At 39.0% G+C, this 14,271-nt stretch overlaps 1 protein-coding gene and 1 long non-coding RNA gene across 5 annotated transcripts in view; both read left to right on the top strand.

The window, feature by feature from the left end:
* Window positions 1–1,003: 1,003 nt before the first annotated feature.
* On the top strand, window positions 1,004–10,142 carry LOC116930868 (5-hydroxytryptamine receptor). The gene is made up of 4 exons (XM_045179267.1): window positions 1,004–1,504; window positions 6,810–7,053; window positions 8,180–8,372; window positions 8,880–10,142. Exons 1-4 carry the CDS (start codon window positions 1,279–1,281, stop codon window positions 9,747–9,749), a joined length of 1,533 nt encoding a protein of 510 aa, XP_045035202.1. The 5' UTR covers window positions 1,004–1,278; the 3' UTR covers window positions 9,750–10,142.
* Window positions 10,143–11,027: 885 nt separating this feature from the next.
* The window catches only part of LOC116930908, a 36,793-nt gene continuing 33,549 nt past the window's right edge, over window positions 11,028–14,271 (top strand). For 2 of the 4 annotated variants that reach the window (XR_004398624.2, XR_004398623.2), the window contains exons 1-2: window positions 11,075–11,403; window positions 11,697–11,747. This is a non-coding gene — a long non-coding RNA (uncharacterized LOC116930908). Of the gene's footprint in view, window positions 11,404–11,696; window positions 11,748–14,271 lie in introns of all 4 variants that reach the window. The other 2 variants (XR_006651383.1, XR_004398622.2) reach the window with 2 other exon arrangements.

Raw genomic sequence — 14,271 nt, 5'->3', positions numbered from 1 at the left:
TGCAAAATTCAATTAATCAAAATTTGCAACAATGTATCAACTTTTCACCCCGCCTTTCAATTCTTCCTTTGTTCAACCACCCACCACCCTAAAACCACGTTGAGCTCTCGGCTGCTTTTCTTTAAGCTTAAACAGTCTGAAAATGTACGTTTCTTGATCCAGTTCGCTGACATTTATCTTTCTGCAAGGTAAGAAAACCCCTATTTTGTTTTTCACCATTTCGTCGAGTCCATGAACGAATTCTTTTACGCTTTGTCTATTTTTCGTAGTAAAGAACTGTAGGCTCTTTGTAATAGAACATGAACTGCTGTTGACATTTAGCAACAGCTCTGGGAATCGTAGTCTAATCTTTTTGGTAAAGATCAAGAAATTGTCAGTCCATCGTGCTCGGTGGACGGCACGCTCGAGTTCACTAATCTCCCTCGAAACCATCGATTAGGAAGGAAATGGTGTACACATATTCCAAAGACTATAGTCCTACAATGTACTGACATGCTAATTCTAAACCATCTTCCAAAGCAAACAAACCACTACGCATTGAAATTAGAAAATGTAATCAAAGAGATGAAAGCAACATTTTGGGCTATTTTTCTTATCTCCCTGTTGAAGTGCAAGTTCCTCAAATTGAATGGGTTTTCACACGTTGAAAGAGAAAGTTTAGATAATTCAATTACGTCTGAGATGACACAATGATTGGCTTTTAAAATGTCCTTCAGTTCCCCGTTTTTTTGTTGTTGCCAGACGACAAATGTGAGAAGAAGAGAGTGGGTAGTATATTCCCTAAAGGTTATGAACATCGTCGCTTGAATTCATCCGTGAACGAATAGACGGGAGAAGCGAGCAAAGTGTAGGAGCACTTTTCCCTTCATTGTTGGTATTACGCAGTGTGGAGGGTCCTTTACCAAACACGCAATGTTACTCTGAATATATACGTTGTCTGAACTACTGGGTGGATGGGAGAGGGGGGTGATGGTGGTTCACAAAGTTGTGAAGACGAAAGGCTCTAGCGTTCATTTGGCTGACGACTGGGACGCCAGTCAGACGTTTTCACGCTGTCTCTAGTAACTCGCACAAGTTTTTCCCGATGTATTCTAAAGTTTCGTACCATTCGTGAACAGCTGGGTTTTTTTCTCTCATCTTTATGTGCACACACAAAGGAAAACAAAGTCTGGAGAAAGAAAGAAAAATACTTGAAAAGAAAAAAAACATGTTTCAGTTTTGTGAGTAGTATTGTGTCTGCGTAGCCGCGCAGTTAAACACTGCCTGCGGCTCTCGAAAATGAGTGTCACAGCTGTAAATATGAATTGGACGACATCGTCAGCTCCAACATTGTTGTATTCGAGTGAAGAAGAATTGAACGCCACGTTATTGTACATCAATTCTTCATCCACAATCACCACTTATTTCAACAGCTCTGACGTAGTAGCCACCAATGCGCTTGATTCGTTGATGAATGTCCTCATTGCCATGGTGTTGGTCATCCTTATTCTCACCACTGCCATTGGTAAGTGGATTAAAATAAATACTCTTCCACGCAGATGGATAACTGTTGGGCTCTTCATCTGTGAGTGGTTAAAGAGTATTTATATTTATAGGATCTCTTCTTTTTTTATGTGTTTTTCTGGGCGTTCCCAAACGCTCCCGATGGCATCCATCGTCTGTCATCACTGGTAGATGATGATTGGTGGAGCAAATCAATTGCACGTTTCTCTTGTCAGCTCGAATAGTTGGCTAAAATTAACTCCCATCCACACACACACAAAATGTCACAAAGAGTAAATTCTTAAAATTGTGTTTAACATCCGACTCGGTTTTTATTGCCGGTTGGTGTAGGAAAAAGCCCCAGGTTGTTTGTTTCGACTAACCATCCGAGACCATTACTGATACTCTTTGTGTGTACTTTACCTTAATAGGCACGAACGTCTGCGTTGTAAAACAGAAAAGGGAAATAAAATCTTTCGTTTCCGTTCGTGTCGTGAATCGCAATGCGATGCTATCAACATAGCGTTCCCAAGTGGAAGATTCACGCATCTATCACTTTTTGAGCTCATTTTTTTTTTCTTATAGAAATCTTTTAGCGATTGTAATGTACAGGCTGTCTACACGCATCGATCGAAATTTACAGCGTGAAAAAAAAAATCTAAACTTGAACGTCGGCGTCGTCTTTTAGGTCCCAAACCAAATAGTTGGACAGCTGTCGGGATCAACTCCCGTCGGGGGTTAAATTTTTCTCGTAGAATTTTCTTGTCCGTTTCCAATATTTCCTTTCAAATCCGTCCGTGTCCGTGTATTACACACGACGCTATTATTAAACACGCATACCATGTCCCGTTTGAGGAAGGTGTGTGGGTGCATGGTAATAAATATGAAACGATAAAAAGAGGTGGGAATCCCATGATGGGCAACGTCTATTCGGACACGGATGCCAACAAACCAGGGCCAAAGAAGGATGTCCGAACAATATAACGGAGAGCGATCGGATTGCCATCTGATGTTCTAAACTTGACTGGGAATTTTTTTTTTTCCAAATTCCGGCATGTTTGTGTGGAATCGACGAAAAAAAAAAAGAAATGTATTTATTAGCTTTGGCCAGCTGTATGTGGTGTGCGCGCGGTTGCTATTTGATACACAACTGTGGCGGGATGAGTGAAAAGCGGGATGTTTGTGTCTGTTGTTGTGTCTGCCGACCTTGATTTTTTCTACTAATTTTTATTTCCTTCCGCTCTGGATGGGAAAGCGAATAATTCAATAATAAATCGTAGACTTTCTCCATAATTAATCGTTTCGATGTATTTAAAAGAGAAAGACCGAGGTTAGCGACAGGTTGAAATTTTTCACCAACTGCGGGAATTGATTCGCCCACAGCGGGGATTTGTGTATGAAAGAATCGTTGATGTCTTTGATTGAATTGATGGAAACCGGTGCACCCAATCGGGCCCCCCTCCCTGTTCCCCTTTTAACTTATTTTCCCCCTCTCTCCATCTAACATGTAGAACTCTCAATCATCTCATCAATCGTCCAAAAAAAAAAAGACGTTCCCAGTCCAAACGAAATTAGATTTTTCATTTCTTCGCTGACGCCGGTTAGCATTTTTCGACACAGAGAACGATCGTAAAAAAAAAATCGCAAGTGGTTTGTTTATATCGAATTGGAGAACAAAATCTACACATCCATCCGTGTGGCAATGTTTTTGTATTTATGTCGTGTGTGTGTTTTACTCGTGCGATCGTTAAACTCTACCCATTGCGTCCGTCTGTTATTTGTCTACGACATGTCGGAATCTAAACATTTTTGTTTTGTTTTTCGAATAGGCCTCTGAATAACTAGACGCTGTTTGCGACGATGCACAAACTTTTTCCCTCGTCTGCCAAATAATGCGATCTAAAATTGGAAATACCATCTACTTGTTTTTTGAATGAGGAAAAGTGTTTTGTTTCTCTCCACTTTGAGAATGGCCGTTAGGTTTTTCTCATCGGGGAAACTAACACGACCTTGTAACAAAACGAGTTGTACCGTCTTGATTTATTTTCGATGGACGTGTGATATACTATTAAAACTATTTTTTTTTTACTCGGCTATTTTTGAAACTGCAAACATATTGGCATTTTGTTGCTCTTGTGTTTAAACAAACTGCTGCACGTGATTTTAAAAAATGAGAAATATTTTCTTATTAAAAGAAAGACGAAGTGTACCGTCTTATTGATCCGCGCTTATCATGTTGCAAATGACGGCCATATTTCAAAGGTATTTGTGGAATGGCGTTCGCGTTGGTGTACGTAAGAGTTCACGAGTACGAACGCCTCATTCCAATTTATTGGCCATAAACGTTTCAAGTCATTTCGACTTCGTCATTGCCATACAGCAAAAGGACGTATTCAAATGTATTGACATACCTCCTGTTGCTATTTACCTGTACGAGACGTGCGTCATTCGATGTAACAACAAAAGTTTAGAAAAGCCATTAGCTAATGTTATATGCTCTTACATTGAGGGAAATCACTACAAAGAGAACGTGGTACGTCCCCGACGACGTCTTCATTCTTGCGATATGAACGCCAGACAGCGTCTATATGATTATGATATACGCTGTGTGTGTGCACGCTGATTATTTGAGACATGTTACGTAACTATGTTGTATATTTCGTGGATTTTCTCTCTCTTTTTTTTTAAAAACCGTTAACAACGATTATTAATACTTTTATTTTGATTAATTTCCAATGTTAAAGCCGTTGCTACTCAAGAATAATGATTACCGTGGCCTCATACCATTTTTATTATAATACTAAATAATGGCTGACAAAGTAGTATGGGGTCCAATTTTCTTCGTCTTCCTCCCTGGACGATAACTCTTTATTTTTATTTTGATGTCTTTTAATAAATGATTCCCTTCTGAGATCTAAAAAAACCAAACAAAACAAAAAAGAGGTCTCATCTCTCGTAGCAAAAAATAAAAGTTGTGTGGCATCTCTTTCGGGAATAAAACAAAACTGTATGTGTTGTAATAGAAAAAATAGCTGCACTCAGGCTATCCTGCTACAATGCATAGAAGGAAGGCGTCGATTGTTTGGACTCTTTGATTTCTATAGCTCGTCACTAAACTATAAAGTACATATCTTACTCTCGGGAGTTTTCCTGATATTGGATTTGTGTATAGAGTCCAATGCGAAATGGTAGAAGTTTTGGGTGGGGCAGAACTCTTGTCTAGAAAATGGGGAAAGTGTGGAGTATGGGGGGGGGGTCTTACGTTTGCATTGAGGCTTAATGTTGGCCGCTTTGTATGTAAATTTAAGATGGCAATATTGATTGCGATGAATTACGTCCACTTAAAGTCAGTACCCTTTTGAAAATTCAAATTTGGCGCTAAAAATACATTTCTCTCCCTATGTTGGAAAGCAACAAGCGCCAACAGTGAACAAAATATTGAAGAGTTGATTGATGACGCAACTTGTTGACAACCGCCATTCTCTTTAACCCCCCCTTTTTTCCCCCTCCAAAGACTCTTTCCTATCTCAATCAGTGCCGAAATACATAGGACTCTTTCATAAATCTTGATTGATTTACAGACACACATTTTAGGGATTTCTGTATGATGTATTATTGTTTGTAATAGACGTTAGTTTGCCTCTTTTGCTGACCAAAGTGTGTGTGTGTGTGGGACTCCGTAATCGGCCAACTTCCTTTTTCATCGTCATTTATAAGTGTCGTACCACAGAGTTCAGCGAGTATGGAACAGTAAATATATTCATGGGTTTATAAATACTCGGTCGTCCCCTTGCCAAGTCGTCCCCTTTTTGTCACTTGGTCGAAAAATAATAACCACGCGTCAACTTCTACTTTTCGAGCAAAAACAAAAATCTTTTTCCTTCCCTTCCAGTTGTATAAGCTTAATGGCAATCTTCTATTTATGTTCGTATCGCAGAATATATAGACGTCACGACTGTATATAGACTAGCAAATAGAATATCAATTTCCATTGCCTATCCCGGCAGCAGTTTCCTCTGCAATCCAATGCCAACAGCACAGTTCTAGCGAAAGTATATATATATGCATTGACATGTCTATATTTTTCTGTAGATATACTTTAATGTCGTACTTTATGAAAGGAAACATCAACTATTGCTTTATAGTGTATCTACAGTCACGCAGTTGTGTACCGACTTCTTTTACGATTGTCAAATCCAGAGGTTGTGTTCTAAGAAGGGCCCGCCTTGTCGACTTTTAACGGCTCTCTTTTTCATATAGGTTTGTGGCCGAAAAAAAAATAATAAGTTCACGAGATCTAAAGACATAACGCAGACATCAGTTGACATCGAGATCCCGCTGGTATTCAGTAAGCACGCGTTCGTCATTTTCGGTCGATCCAATCGCAGTCCCGCAGCCGCACACTCTTTTCGCGAGATTATTTTCGAAATAAAAAAAAAAAGAGAAGCACTTTTATCACAGCCAAAGTATTGTGATGTACACAGAGTATCATCACGCTTATATACTTTTCTTATCCGTATAAAAGGATATACGGTTTCTGTTCGTCAGGCTCATCAACTTGAAGGCTTAAATGTCATTCGGTGTCGCTTTTATGTATTTTCTTGTGTGATGAGACGAATCCATTTGCTGCCGTTGCACGTCATTTGTCAACGAACCCCCACTCTTTTTTTATTATGTCTTTCATAATTTAGGGCTATATATATCCAATAGCGTGATGGGTTTTCTTTTCTTTTTTGAAGTATCAGATTACTCGACAGATTAGCGGAATTACAAAGTAATTATTATTAGGGGAAGAGGTCTTGTGATCTTTGTTTATACGCCAGATGTGTTTCTCGAATGCGATGAGAGGCCCTAAAGGCTTGTAGCAAAAGACAAACGCACTAGAGCTCAAACTTTATTCAAATAGTATCCGCCTTTTCATCGTGTGGCATTGTTAAAAACTACAATGTCTATATACAACAAGCCTAATGGATGCACTCCCGGCCGAAACTTTTCACGCAAGCAAAAAAAAAAAAAAAAAATCACGAATTATTGTGGCTGTATAATTAAAAAATACTATGTTTAAAAGAATTATTTTTTTTAATACTTGTATCAAACTTTTCTTTTATAACGCGTAATAGGAAACTTGGTCAAGGTCCGTTCGTATGTGCAACACGAGCTGCTACCCTTTCCTTTATTTTTGGGGGAGGGGCTAGTAATTAGCTGCTGAGTAGAATTGATTACCTGGTCGATAGAACGACAGGGGGTGGCTATTGTCTTAAAATCATTTGTCACGCGCCATTTAAATTGCATATTATTTAAATGATTAATTATTTTTTCGCACGCAGGTAATGTGTTTGTCATTGCAGTCATTTTGCTGGAAAGACATCTGCAATCAGTGGCCAACTATTTGATCCTATCGTTAGCCGTGGCTGATCTTTTAGTCGCTTGTCTCGTCATGCCATTGGGTGCTGTTTATCAAGTGACGGGCAAATGGCTCCTGGGACCCGAACTTTGCGACATGTGGACCTCTTCGGACGTTCTCTGTTGCACAGCTTCAATTCTTCATCTGGTCGCCATTGCAACCGACAGGTAAAATACGTTAACCTTATTTATTTTATTATCGCGGATTCTTTCCAGTATTACCAAATTGGGATTGACTTTCTTGTGGTAAGCAGGTAAGTTAAACAAGACGAATGTTATTGCCCCATTTTTTTATTATTGGTTTTTGTAGAATCTTTAAAGAAAAAGAAAAGAGTCGAGTCTAGTGTACACAATTATATAGCCCCAAAGCAAGAATTTTTTTATTTTTTAAGGATTTGATTAGATTTTTTGTTCCTTATATAAACCGCCTTTGGGATGCCTTAATGATGGCTGGGCAACGCACAGTGATTCTTTCATTTCCTATAGATTTTTTCCTTCTTTTTTTTTACGAGACTTTACAAAGGTCCACGAGTGAAGGAGGGAACATTTTTTATGTATATCCAGGGTCAGCAAGCAAATCCACATTGAATATTGATTTGGAACCCATCTCCAAACTGTGTAAATATTCAGTGAACTGGATATGAGCCAGTCGAACTTAACCAACGTAAACAGAACGAAGTAGAAGTACCAAAAATAATATCCTTGAATAATCGAAAGAAAATGGTGCTCACCTCAACTTAAGACAAAAGGTTAAATTATAGGTATACACACATTAATCGATTAACACACTGTGTGAGCCTCGTAGTCTTTGCCAACTGCGTGCATCACGTGATCTTTTCCCATCGGTTTGTTATCGGAGCATAAATTTACTACATTTATTATTCTAGCCACGCCATTGTGATATTCAGGTCGTGTTACATGACTATAAAAATAAAGGAAATAAAAAAGAAACGGCTCGGTTGAATCATTCACCACCACCCGCAAAAAGAGAGGTGGATTGCCTACATGATCAACTTCATAGAGGGAGCCTTTGTGTACGTACGTCTGTGTGTCTGTGCGACGCACTAAATATATACGATCATGACCCGTGCAGAATAAGGATTCCTATTGGTTGTCTTGTGTGTACACCGGATCGATTCCACTGATCACTTACGTAGTCATTGTTTGTTTGGTTTTCACGCACAACTTTTAAAGACGTTTCGAGGAAGAGATAAAACTTGTTTTGATTTTAAATTGGATTTCCTTCATCGTCAATGCATTGAGATTTGCTTTTTGTATATTTGAATGCACACAGGTACTGGGCTGTGACGAGTATCGACTACATCCAACAGCGAACGATCGGCCGGATTACTGTCATGATTGCTACAGTTTGGCTAGTTTCATTACTAGTTTCATGTTTCCCGCTTTTCGGATGGAAAGACGACGATTGGCATAAACGAATTCAGATTTACCAACAGTGTCTCATCAGTCAGGATGTCGGTTATCAGGTAAATTGGCATTACGCTTTTAAAGTTATTTCATAGTTTTATTTTTAAAATAATAGTTTAGTCGAAATGGAATCGATTCCACAGCAATCCGATCCTCAATAGGATCCCGACGAGTGTTACACTTGCGTTCGTAACATTCCCCGATAGAAAAAAAAAAGGAGGGGTAGCAATGTAACGGGGCAATCGTCAATTTTCTCTGCTATAGTCAAACGTCCACTCGAGAGCAGAAAGAAAAAAAAAAATATGTTTTCTTTTTATTTCTTCGCTGTGTGGAAGACATCGCAAACCATTTCAATAGCGTGAGACCGGACGCTGGCGTCTGCGTTCGATTTCAACGATCGATAGAGAAAGCTGTCTGCTGTTTAAGACCTGATATAGCCAGCATGGAGGAACATAGCTATATTGATGAAGAAAAGCCACACGGCTTTAGTTTCTGCGGTACCATGTTGATTTTTTTTTATTAATTTTTTCTTTTTTCTAAAAAAAAAAAAAAAAAAAAAATTGCAGGTCTTTGCAACGCTGTCGACATTTTATTTGCCGCTGGCAATCATATTGTTCCTTTATTGGAGAATTTTCTTGACGGCTAAGAAGCGGATTAGGAGACGGAAAGAGCCGAGACAAAACAATGGCGTTTCCTCCTCAGCGGCGTCTGGTGGACTACGTCTCAGTTTGAGAGGCACTGTTTCTTCGGCAGCTCCCACAATATCGACGACAAACAGCACGGGAATTTCGTTCGTCTCGACCGGAACGACCTGCACGGCCATGACAGCTGCTGTCGGCGTTTTAAATCTCGGCAGGCCGTCCGTCGATGTGGAGAACATCTACGTCGTCGACGAGCAAACAGTAGACACACCTCCAACCCCACCAGCTAAATTAACTCGACGGATTACATCAGTGGCCGCGTCGACTGCGGCCTCGGCTTCCAACAACAATAGACGTCGCAATATGGAATCTAAACGCGAACGTAAAGCCGCTAAAACATTGGCCATCATTACGGGCGCGTTCGTCTTCTGCTGGTTGCCGTTCTTTGTCATTGCGCTATTGATGCCCGTCTGTCAATGGCCGCATTGCTACTACGACGACAACATGGTGTCGTTTTTCCTTTGGCTCGGCTACTTCAATTCCACTCTCAATCCAATTCTGTACACCATTTTCAGTCCAGAGTTTCGTAACGCTTTTCAGAAACTCTTGCGGATTAGTCCGCCGCGTCAGCTTGCGGCCACCTCACATTCCGGAGGCGGAATGGCCGCCAGTCGGGCTAAAGAAACGAGTCGGCCTAATGCGACTATGTTAACTGGTGCGACAGGAGGAAATAACAACAAGTTCAATGATCCGGAACGCCAAAGTGTTGCAGCCGTGTCCAACTATTCCGGTTAGTTTTTTTGTTTTTTTTTTTCTCTCCCCTTTGTTGTTTTTAATGGGGGGGAAAAAATGAATAAAAGATTTTTGATACTATATGACTTAAACCCTTTGACGTCAATGTGACACGACTTGAATATTTGTACATAGAGACTCCCCCCCATTCCTGACGACGTGATAACGTACAGACATATAAAAAAAAACATGTTGATGTTTCATATCAGAAATATAAGAAGATTATTATTATTTCCATTTTTTCCCTTCTTCTATCTCTGTACAATGTTGTGCATAATTTTTTTTTGTGTGCGTTTCTTTTTTCTCATGTTTGGTTTTATAAAATTTGTACATAATTATCTATGGAGGAATAATATTGGATGCAATACAAGAAAGAAAAAAAGGCTTGTAAACTAACCAGTTAGTCACTGTCTTTTTTTGTTTTTTTCATATTTTTGTTGGCTGGATATGTCCTTTGATGATGAATCAAACGAGCGGTGCGCGCCTTTCTCCTATTGTTATTCTTCAGATACACGAGTCTCTCTCTTCTGTTTTTGTCTTCATTTTTTCCGGTTGTGATTCCAATCAATATCTACCGCGGAAAGAACAGAGAGAGAGAGAGAGAAAGAAAAAAAAAAGCTGGGAAAAGTCGGATCAACTGCCCAACGGGAATTGCCTGCTGCTGTGTTGTGTGTGAGATCTAATCATCTTATTTCATCATTTGCAATGCATCATTATTCCTTCCAAAAGAGGAAGCACCGGCTGATAAAAGGGCAAATCAGTGGTAGAAAAATATTCATCAGAGGACTTAATGCCCGAAAAATTGTATAGATGGCGTGCACAAAGAAAGCAATCAAGACTACATGCACACCTTTTGACTTTTTTCTTGATTTTTTTTTTACAATACCTTTTTTCTTTTGGGGACTTTATTTCTTCTACGTTAACATGTACGCGTATTGTATGGCTATAAAAATATTTTAAAGTTTTTTCTTTTTGCTGTTGGCACCGATTCCCACGGCGTCGTTTTCGTTCCTATACATCATTACACTATTTTTTCTGCCCATAGGCTGTAGTATTAACCATGGGAAAAGAAGGAAGGTCCAGGAAGATGGGGAGAGGGTAAGAAAACTTGTATTGGTGACACATGGCGTGTTTGCCCGATATATAAAATGGATTTTTTTCATTTTTTTTTTTCGATATTCAATTTTTTGTATACACCCTTGTGTACAAGTGTATAATATTTAAAAAAAAACTTTTATTGCCTTTCGTGAAAAATTTTAAGAGACCCAAAAGGAATGAATTTTGAAAAAATCAACTGGTGTTTTGCATTCTGTCATTTAATCTGACAACGTTCAGTTACAGGCATTCGACTTTCAAACATCTTTCCGGCACGTAATGACGTGGTTGCATAAAAAATTTGGCTTTTATATCGTTTGTCATCGTTCATTTTTACAAGTTTTCGCTATGAGTGATGCAATATTTTTTGCTTTGCTGACTGTTTGGCAGCAAATACTTTAACGGCAACAAACTGTTTATTGAAAAAACATTGAATATTTGACAAAAAGGCCATGAGACAATAGGAGCGAACCACGAGGCAAAGCCGTAAGTGTCGTCATCATGGAAGGAGAAATATCCTAAGGTCAATCCAGAGCTTACAATATCACTCAAAGCTCACGAGGTAACCCTTAAATAATTTTTACGCTCATAGTAGTATACACTTACAAATTGGGAAAACAGCCATGTATGTTTAATGTAAAGAAAATTGTTTTTCCATATTAATCATTGCATTTCTTATTTGCACAGCACTCAAAAATAATGAAGCTTAACAATGTGACCATGCTTGACCAAGAAAATTTCATGTTAAGCCTTAATGGGGAGATACTCTATTCCTAAGATGTACTTCATGGAGTGTCTTCAGATTTATTCTCCATTGGTCACCTATTTATATCTTTTTTTCTTCTGCACATGTAGGTTTGACATTTCATCCTCGTAAGTGAAGCTGGGATTAACAAGGATTACAAGGTAGGAGAACAATGCCTTGTATTCCATTTTCACTGATGCGTGCATGTAAAATTAAGAAGGTGGCATTACAAATGTATTTTTGCCATCTGTGAGTCAAAGAAAACTACATCAGGCTTGTTGATGCTTTTTCATTTGTAACGATCTTGATCCGAGTAGTCCTTAAAGATCTACACGAGACTCAAGTATAGGGACTGTTGGGTTATTGGAAATACGAAACCGATGATGGACAGTACAGGCTTTCAAACGCTGTCGGGTCGGGTTGGGTTCACTGTTGACAGTCTCGTTCTTGTTGTTTTTTTTTTTTTCGTTAAGTTTTACAAGCTACATCAAGATTTCTGTTCACAAGGGGATTTTCCATCTTTGTTATCCATGGTCTTTTTTGTGAGCGTTTTCATGTGCATTTTGAATCGATTCAACAGTTTTCCTTTATCACTTTTTTTTGGCGCGCTGATCCTTTTTTCTTGTCTAAAATTTTGTTTTTTCTAAACGTTGCCAGAGAAATTGATTTCTCTAAACTTTCTCGGGTTTCTTTTTTTAAAAAATCTTGGATGACAGACGAAGACTAAAATGTTTTTATATCGTCTGAAACTTCTTTTTTTGCTCCTCTTTTTCTCCCTCTTAAGAAGTTTTTAATTTGATTGTACGCCATAATCAAATTACAACTCGCTTCTTAAATTAATCAGCCTTACCCTTCTAAATCCCCCAAGATTCTTGTGGTTAATGTACTGACGCACGTGTTGAAGTGATTCGGTTGGCTGCCAACGAAAGGACATTGCTTGCCTATTTATTTTTGTCCGGCCGATCGATTGGCTGGGCCGTAACGACCTATCCCCCAATTTTTGCTTCTTTCCTCTCCTTTATTTTTTAGTGTTGGCGATGAATAGCTGTTAAATCCCTTCAGCACTTGCATAGGTTTTTTTATTGATTCGGCGGTTGTTAAGTGACGGATTGCAGTGACTTTGTAGCTGGATCTTGTAGTAAAAAAAGAAGTGATAATTCAGTTATTACGTCTTTCCACAATCAAACGAGGGCCACGTGTGTATCCAAAGACTTGCTAAGAAATTGGGTGCAAAAGTTGAAAGGGTAAAAACGGGTTCCAGAAAGGGGGGAGGAAATACAATTGGCGTTGCTAGGCACAAATCGCAGCACCGTGTGGATTGAATGTGAGTTTAGTTCGCCACCATATACTTTCTGTTACGTAAAACTCCCTTCTTTTTTTTTAACTTGTTATAAAGACGGAGTCTTTGCGGCTGTTTCGACCACCCTATTTCACGCTAAACTAGTCTCTCCACGGTAACGTCATTATTTACAGTAATCGTCATCATCGTGGGGCGTCATTTATTATTTTTTTGTTAATAAATACTTTGTTAATAAATAGACCTTCTTTTTTGGGGGGTTTGAGTATCATTTTGTTGTGAAATGATTTTTCACTATTTTTATGTTAGTGTCATTGACCGGTAGTCATAAATTAAATGGCTGCCGCGCAAAGTGATAAATTTTGACGCGTTCAAACATGCTTTTCCGTACCGTGACATTTCATTATGCCATTCACAATTTTTTACCTTTTTATTTAAACAAAAATGTTCTTTTTTTCTTCTTTCCTCTTATATCCGAATGCTTCGCCATCTAGTGGTCGATGGAAGAATCGGTTGTTTGCGGTTTTTGAGAAACAAAAGTATTTTTGTTGGAGAGGGTGGGGATTTGAGATTAGTAACATGTTCTTCAATTTTTTGACAATACTCTGGTGTTAACCCAGAAAATATGAACGACGTAGAAAAACCGTGTGCGGAATGTCTTATCGCTTCCTTTTCTCTTTTGAATCGTCACAGCCATTTTTGTTCGTCTTCGAAGTTTTTGTTTTTGAGTAAGTTTACTTTGTGAGATATTGTAGCAGCCCAAGAAGGGCAATTTTCGTTCTTGGAGAATTCTGCAAAAAGAAGGGAAAAAATGGGGGAAAGTGGATGGAAGGACGGATGGTATATAAGTATGGTATAATGACCAGAGTTTTGGATAGGGGAAAGAACGCGAGCGCTCCTTTTCCGTCTGGATGAACTGAAGCGTTTGGGGTCTTCCTTCCGTGTCCAAGATTCCGCTTTCCTTTTTTTTTTCTTTTTTTTCTTTTTTCTTTTTTTGTTATTTATGTTTCTGATGTTAACCCGACTGGATAACGAAGACAGAAGAGAAAAGTCCACGTTATCTAATGCGCGAAGAAGAGAAAGTAGAGGGGGAAAGGGGACTGAGATAAGTTGAGTCTTCCGCTCTGTTTGATGGAAGCAGATGGAATAGGAGGGAAAATCAATGAAAATGGCGATAACTTTTCAGAGAAAATGAGAACGCTTCATCTTCCCTACCCCCGTTTTCTTTCTTTTGACCAAGAGATAGGTGTAGGAGTAGGACACAATCAATCAATTTGTTCTTGTCCAGATTCCTCCATAGATTTCCCTCTGCCTCCTCCCCCCCTAGGCAGAGATTTGTGGACCGACTCTTACCGGGGCGTGTTCATTACTACTCGTTTGTGATGAAC

Source organism: Daphnia magna, linkage group LG9 (genome assembly GCF_020631705.1).
Source record: "Daphnia magna isolate NIES linkage group LG9, ASM2063170v1.1, whole genome shotgun sequence".
Lineage (NCBI taxonomy): Eukaryota > Metazoa > Arthropoda > Branchiopoda > Diplostraca > Daphniidae > Daphnia > Daphnia magna.
Note: the sequence above shows the minus strand (reverse complement) of the source record. Positions and strands in the feature narration are given on the sequence as shown.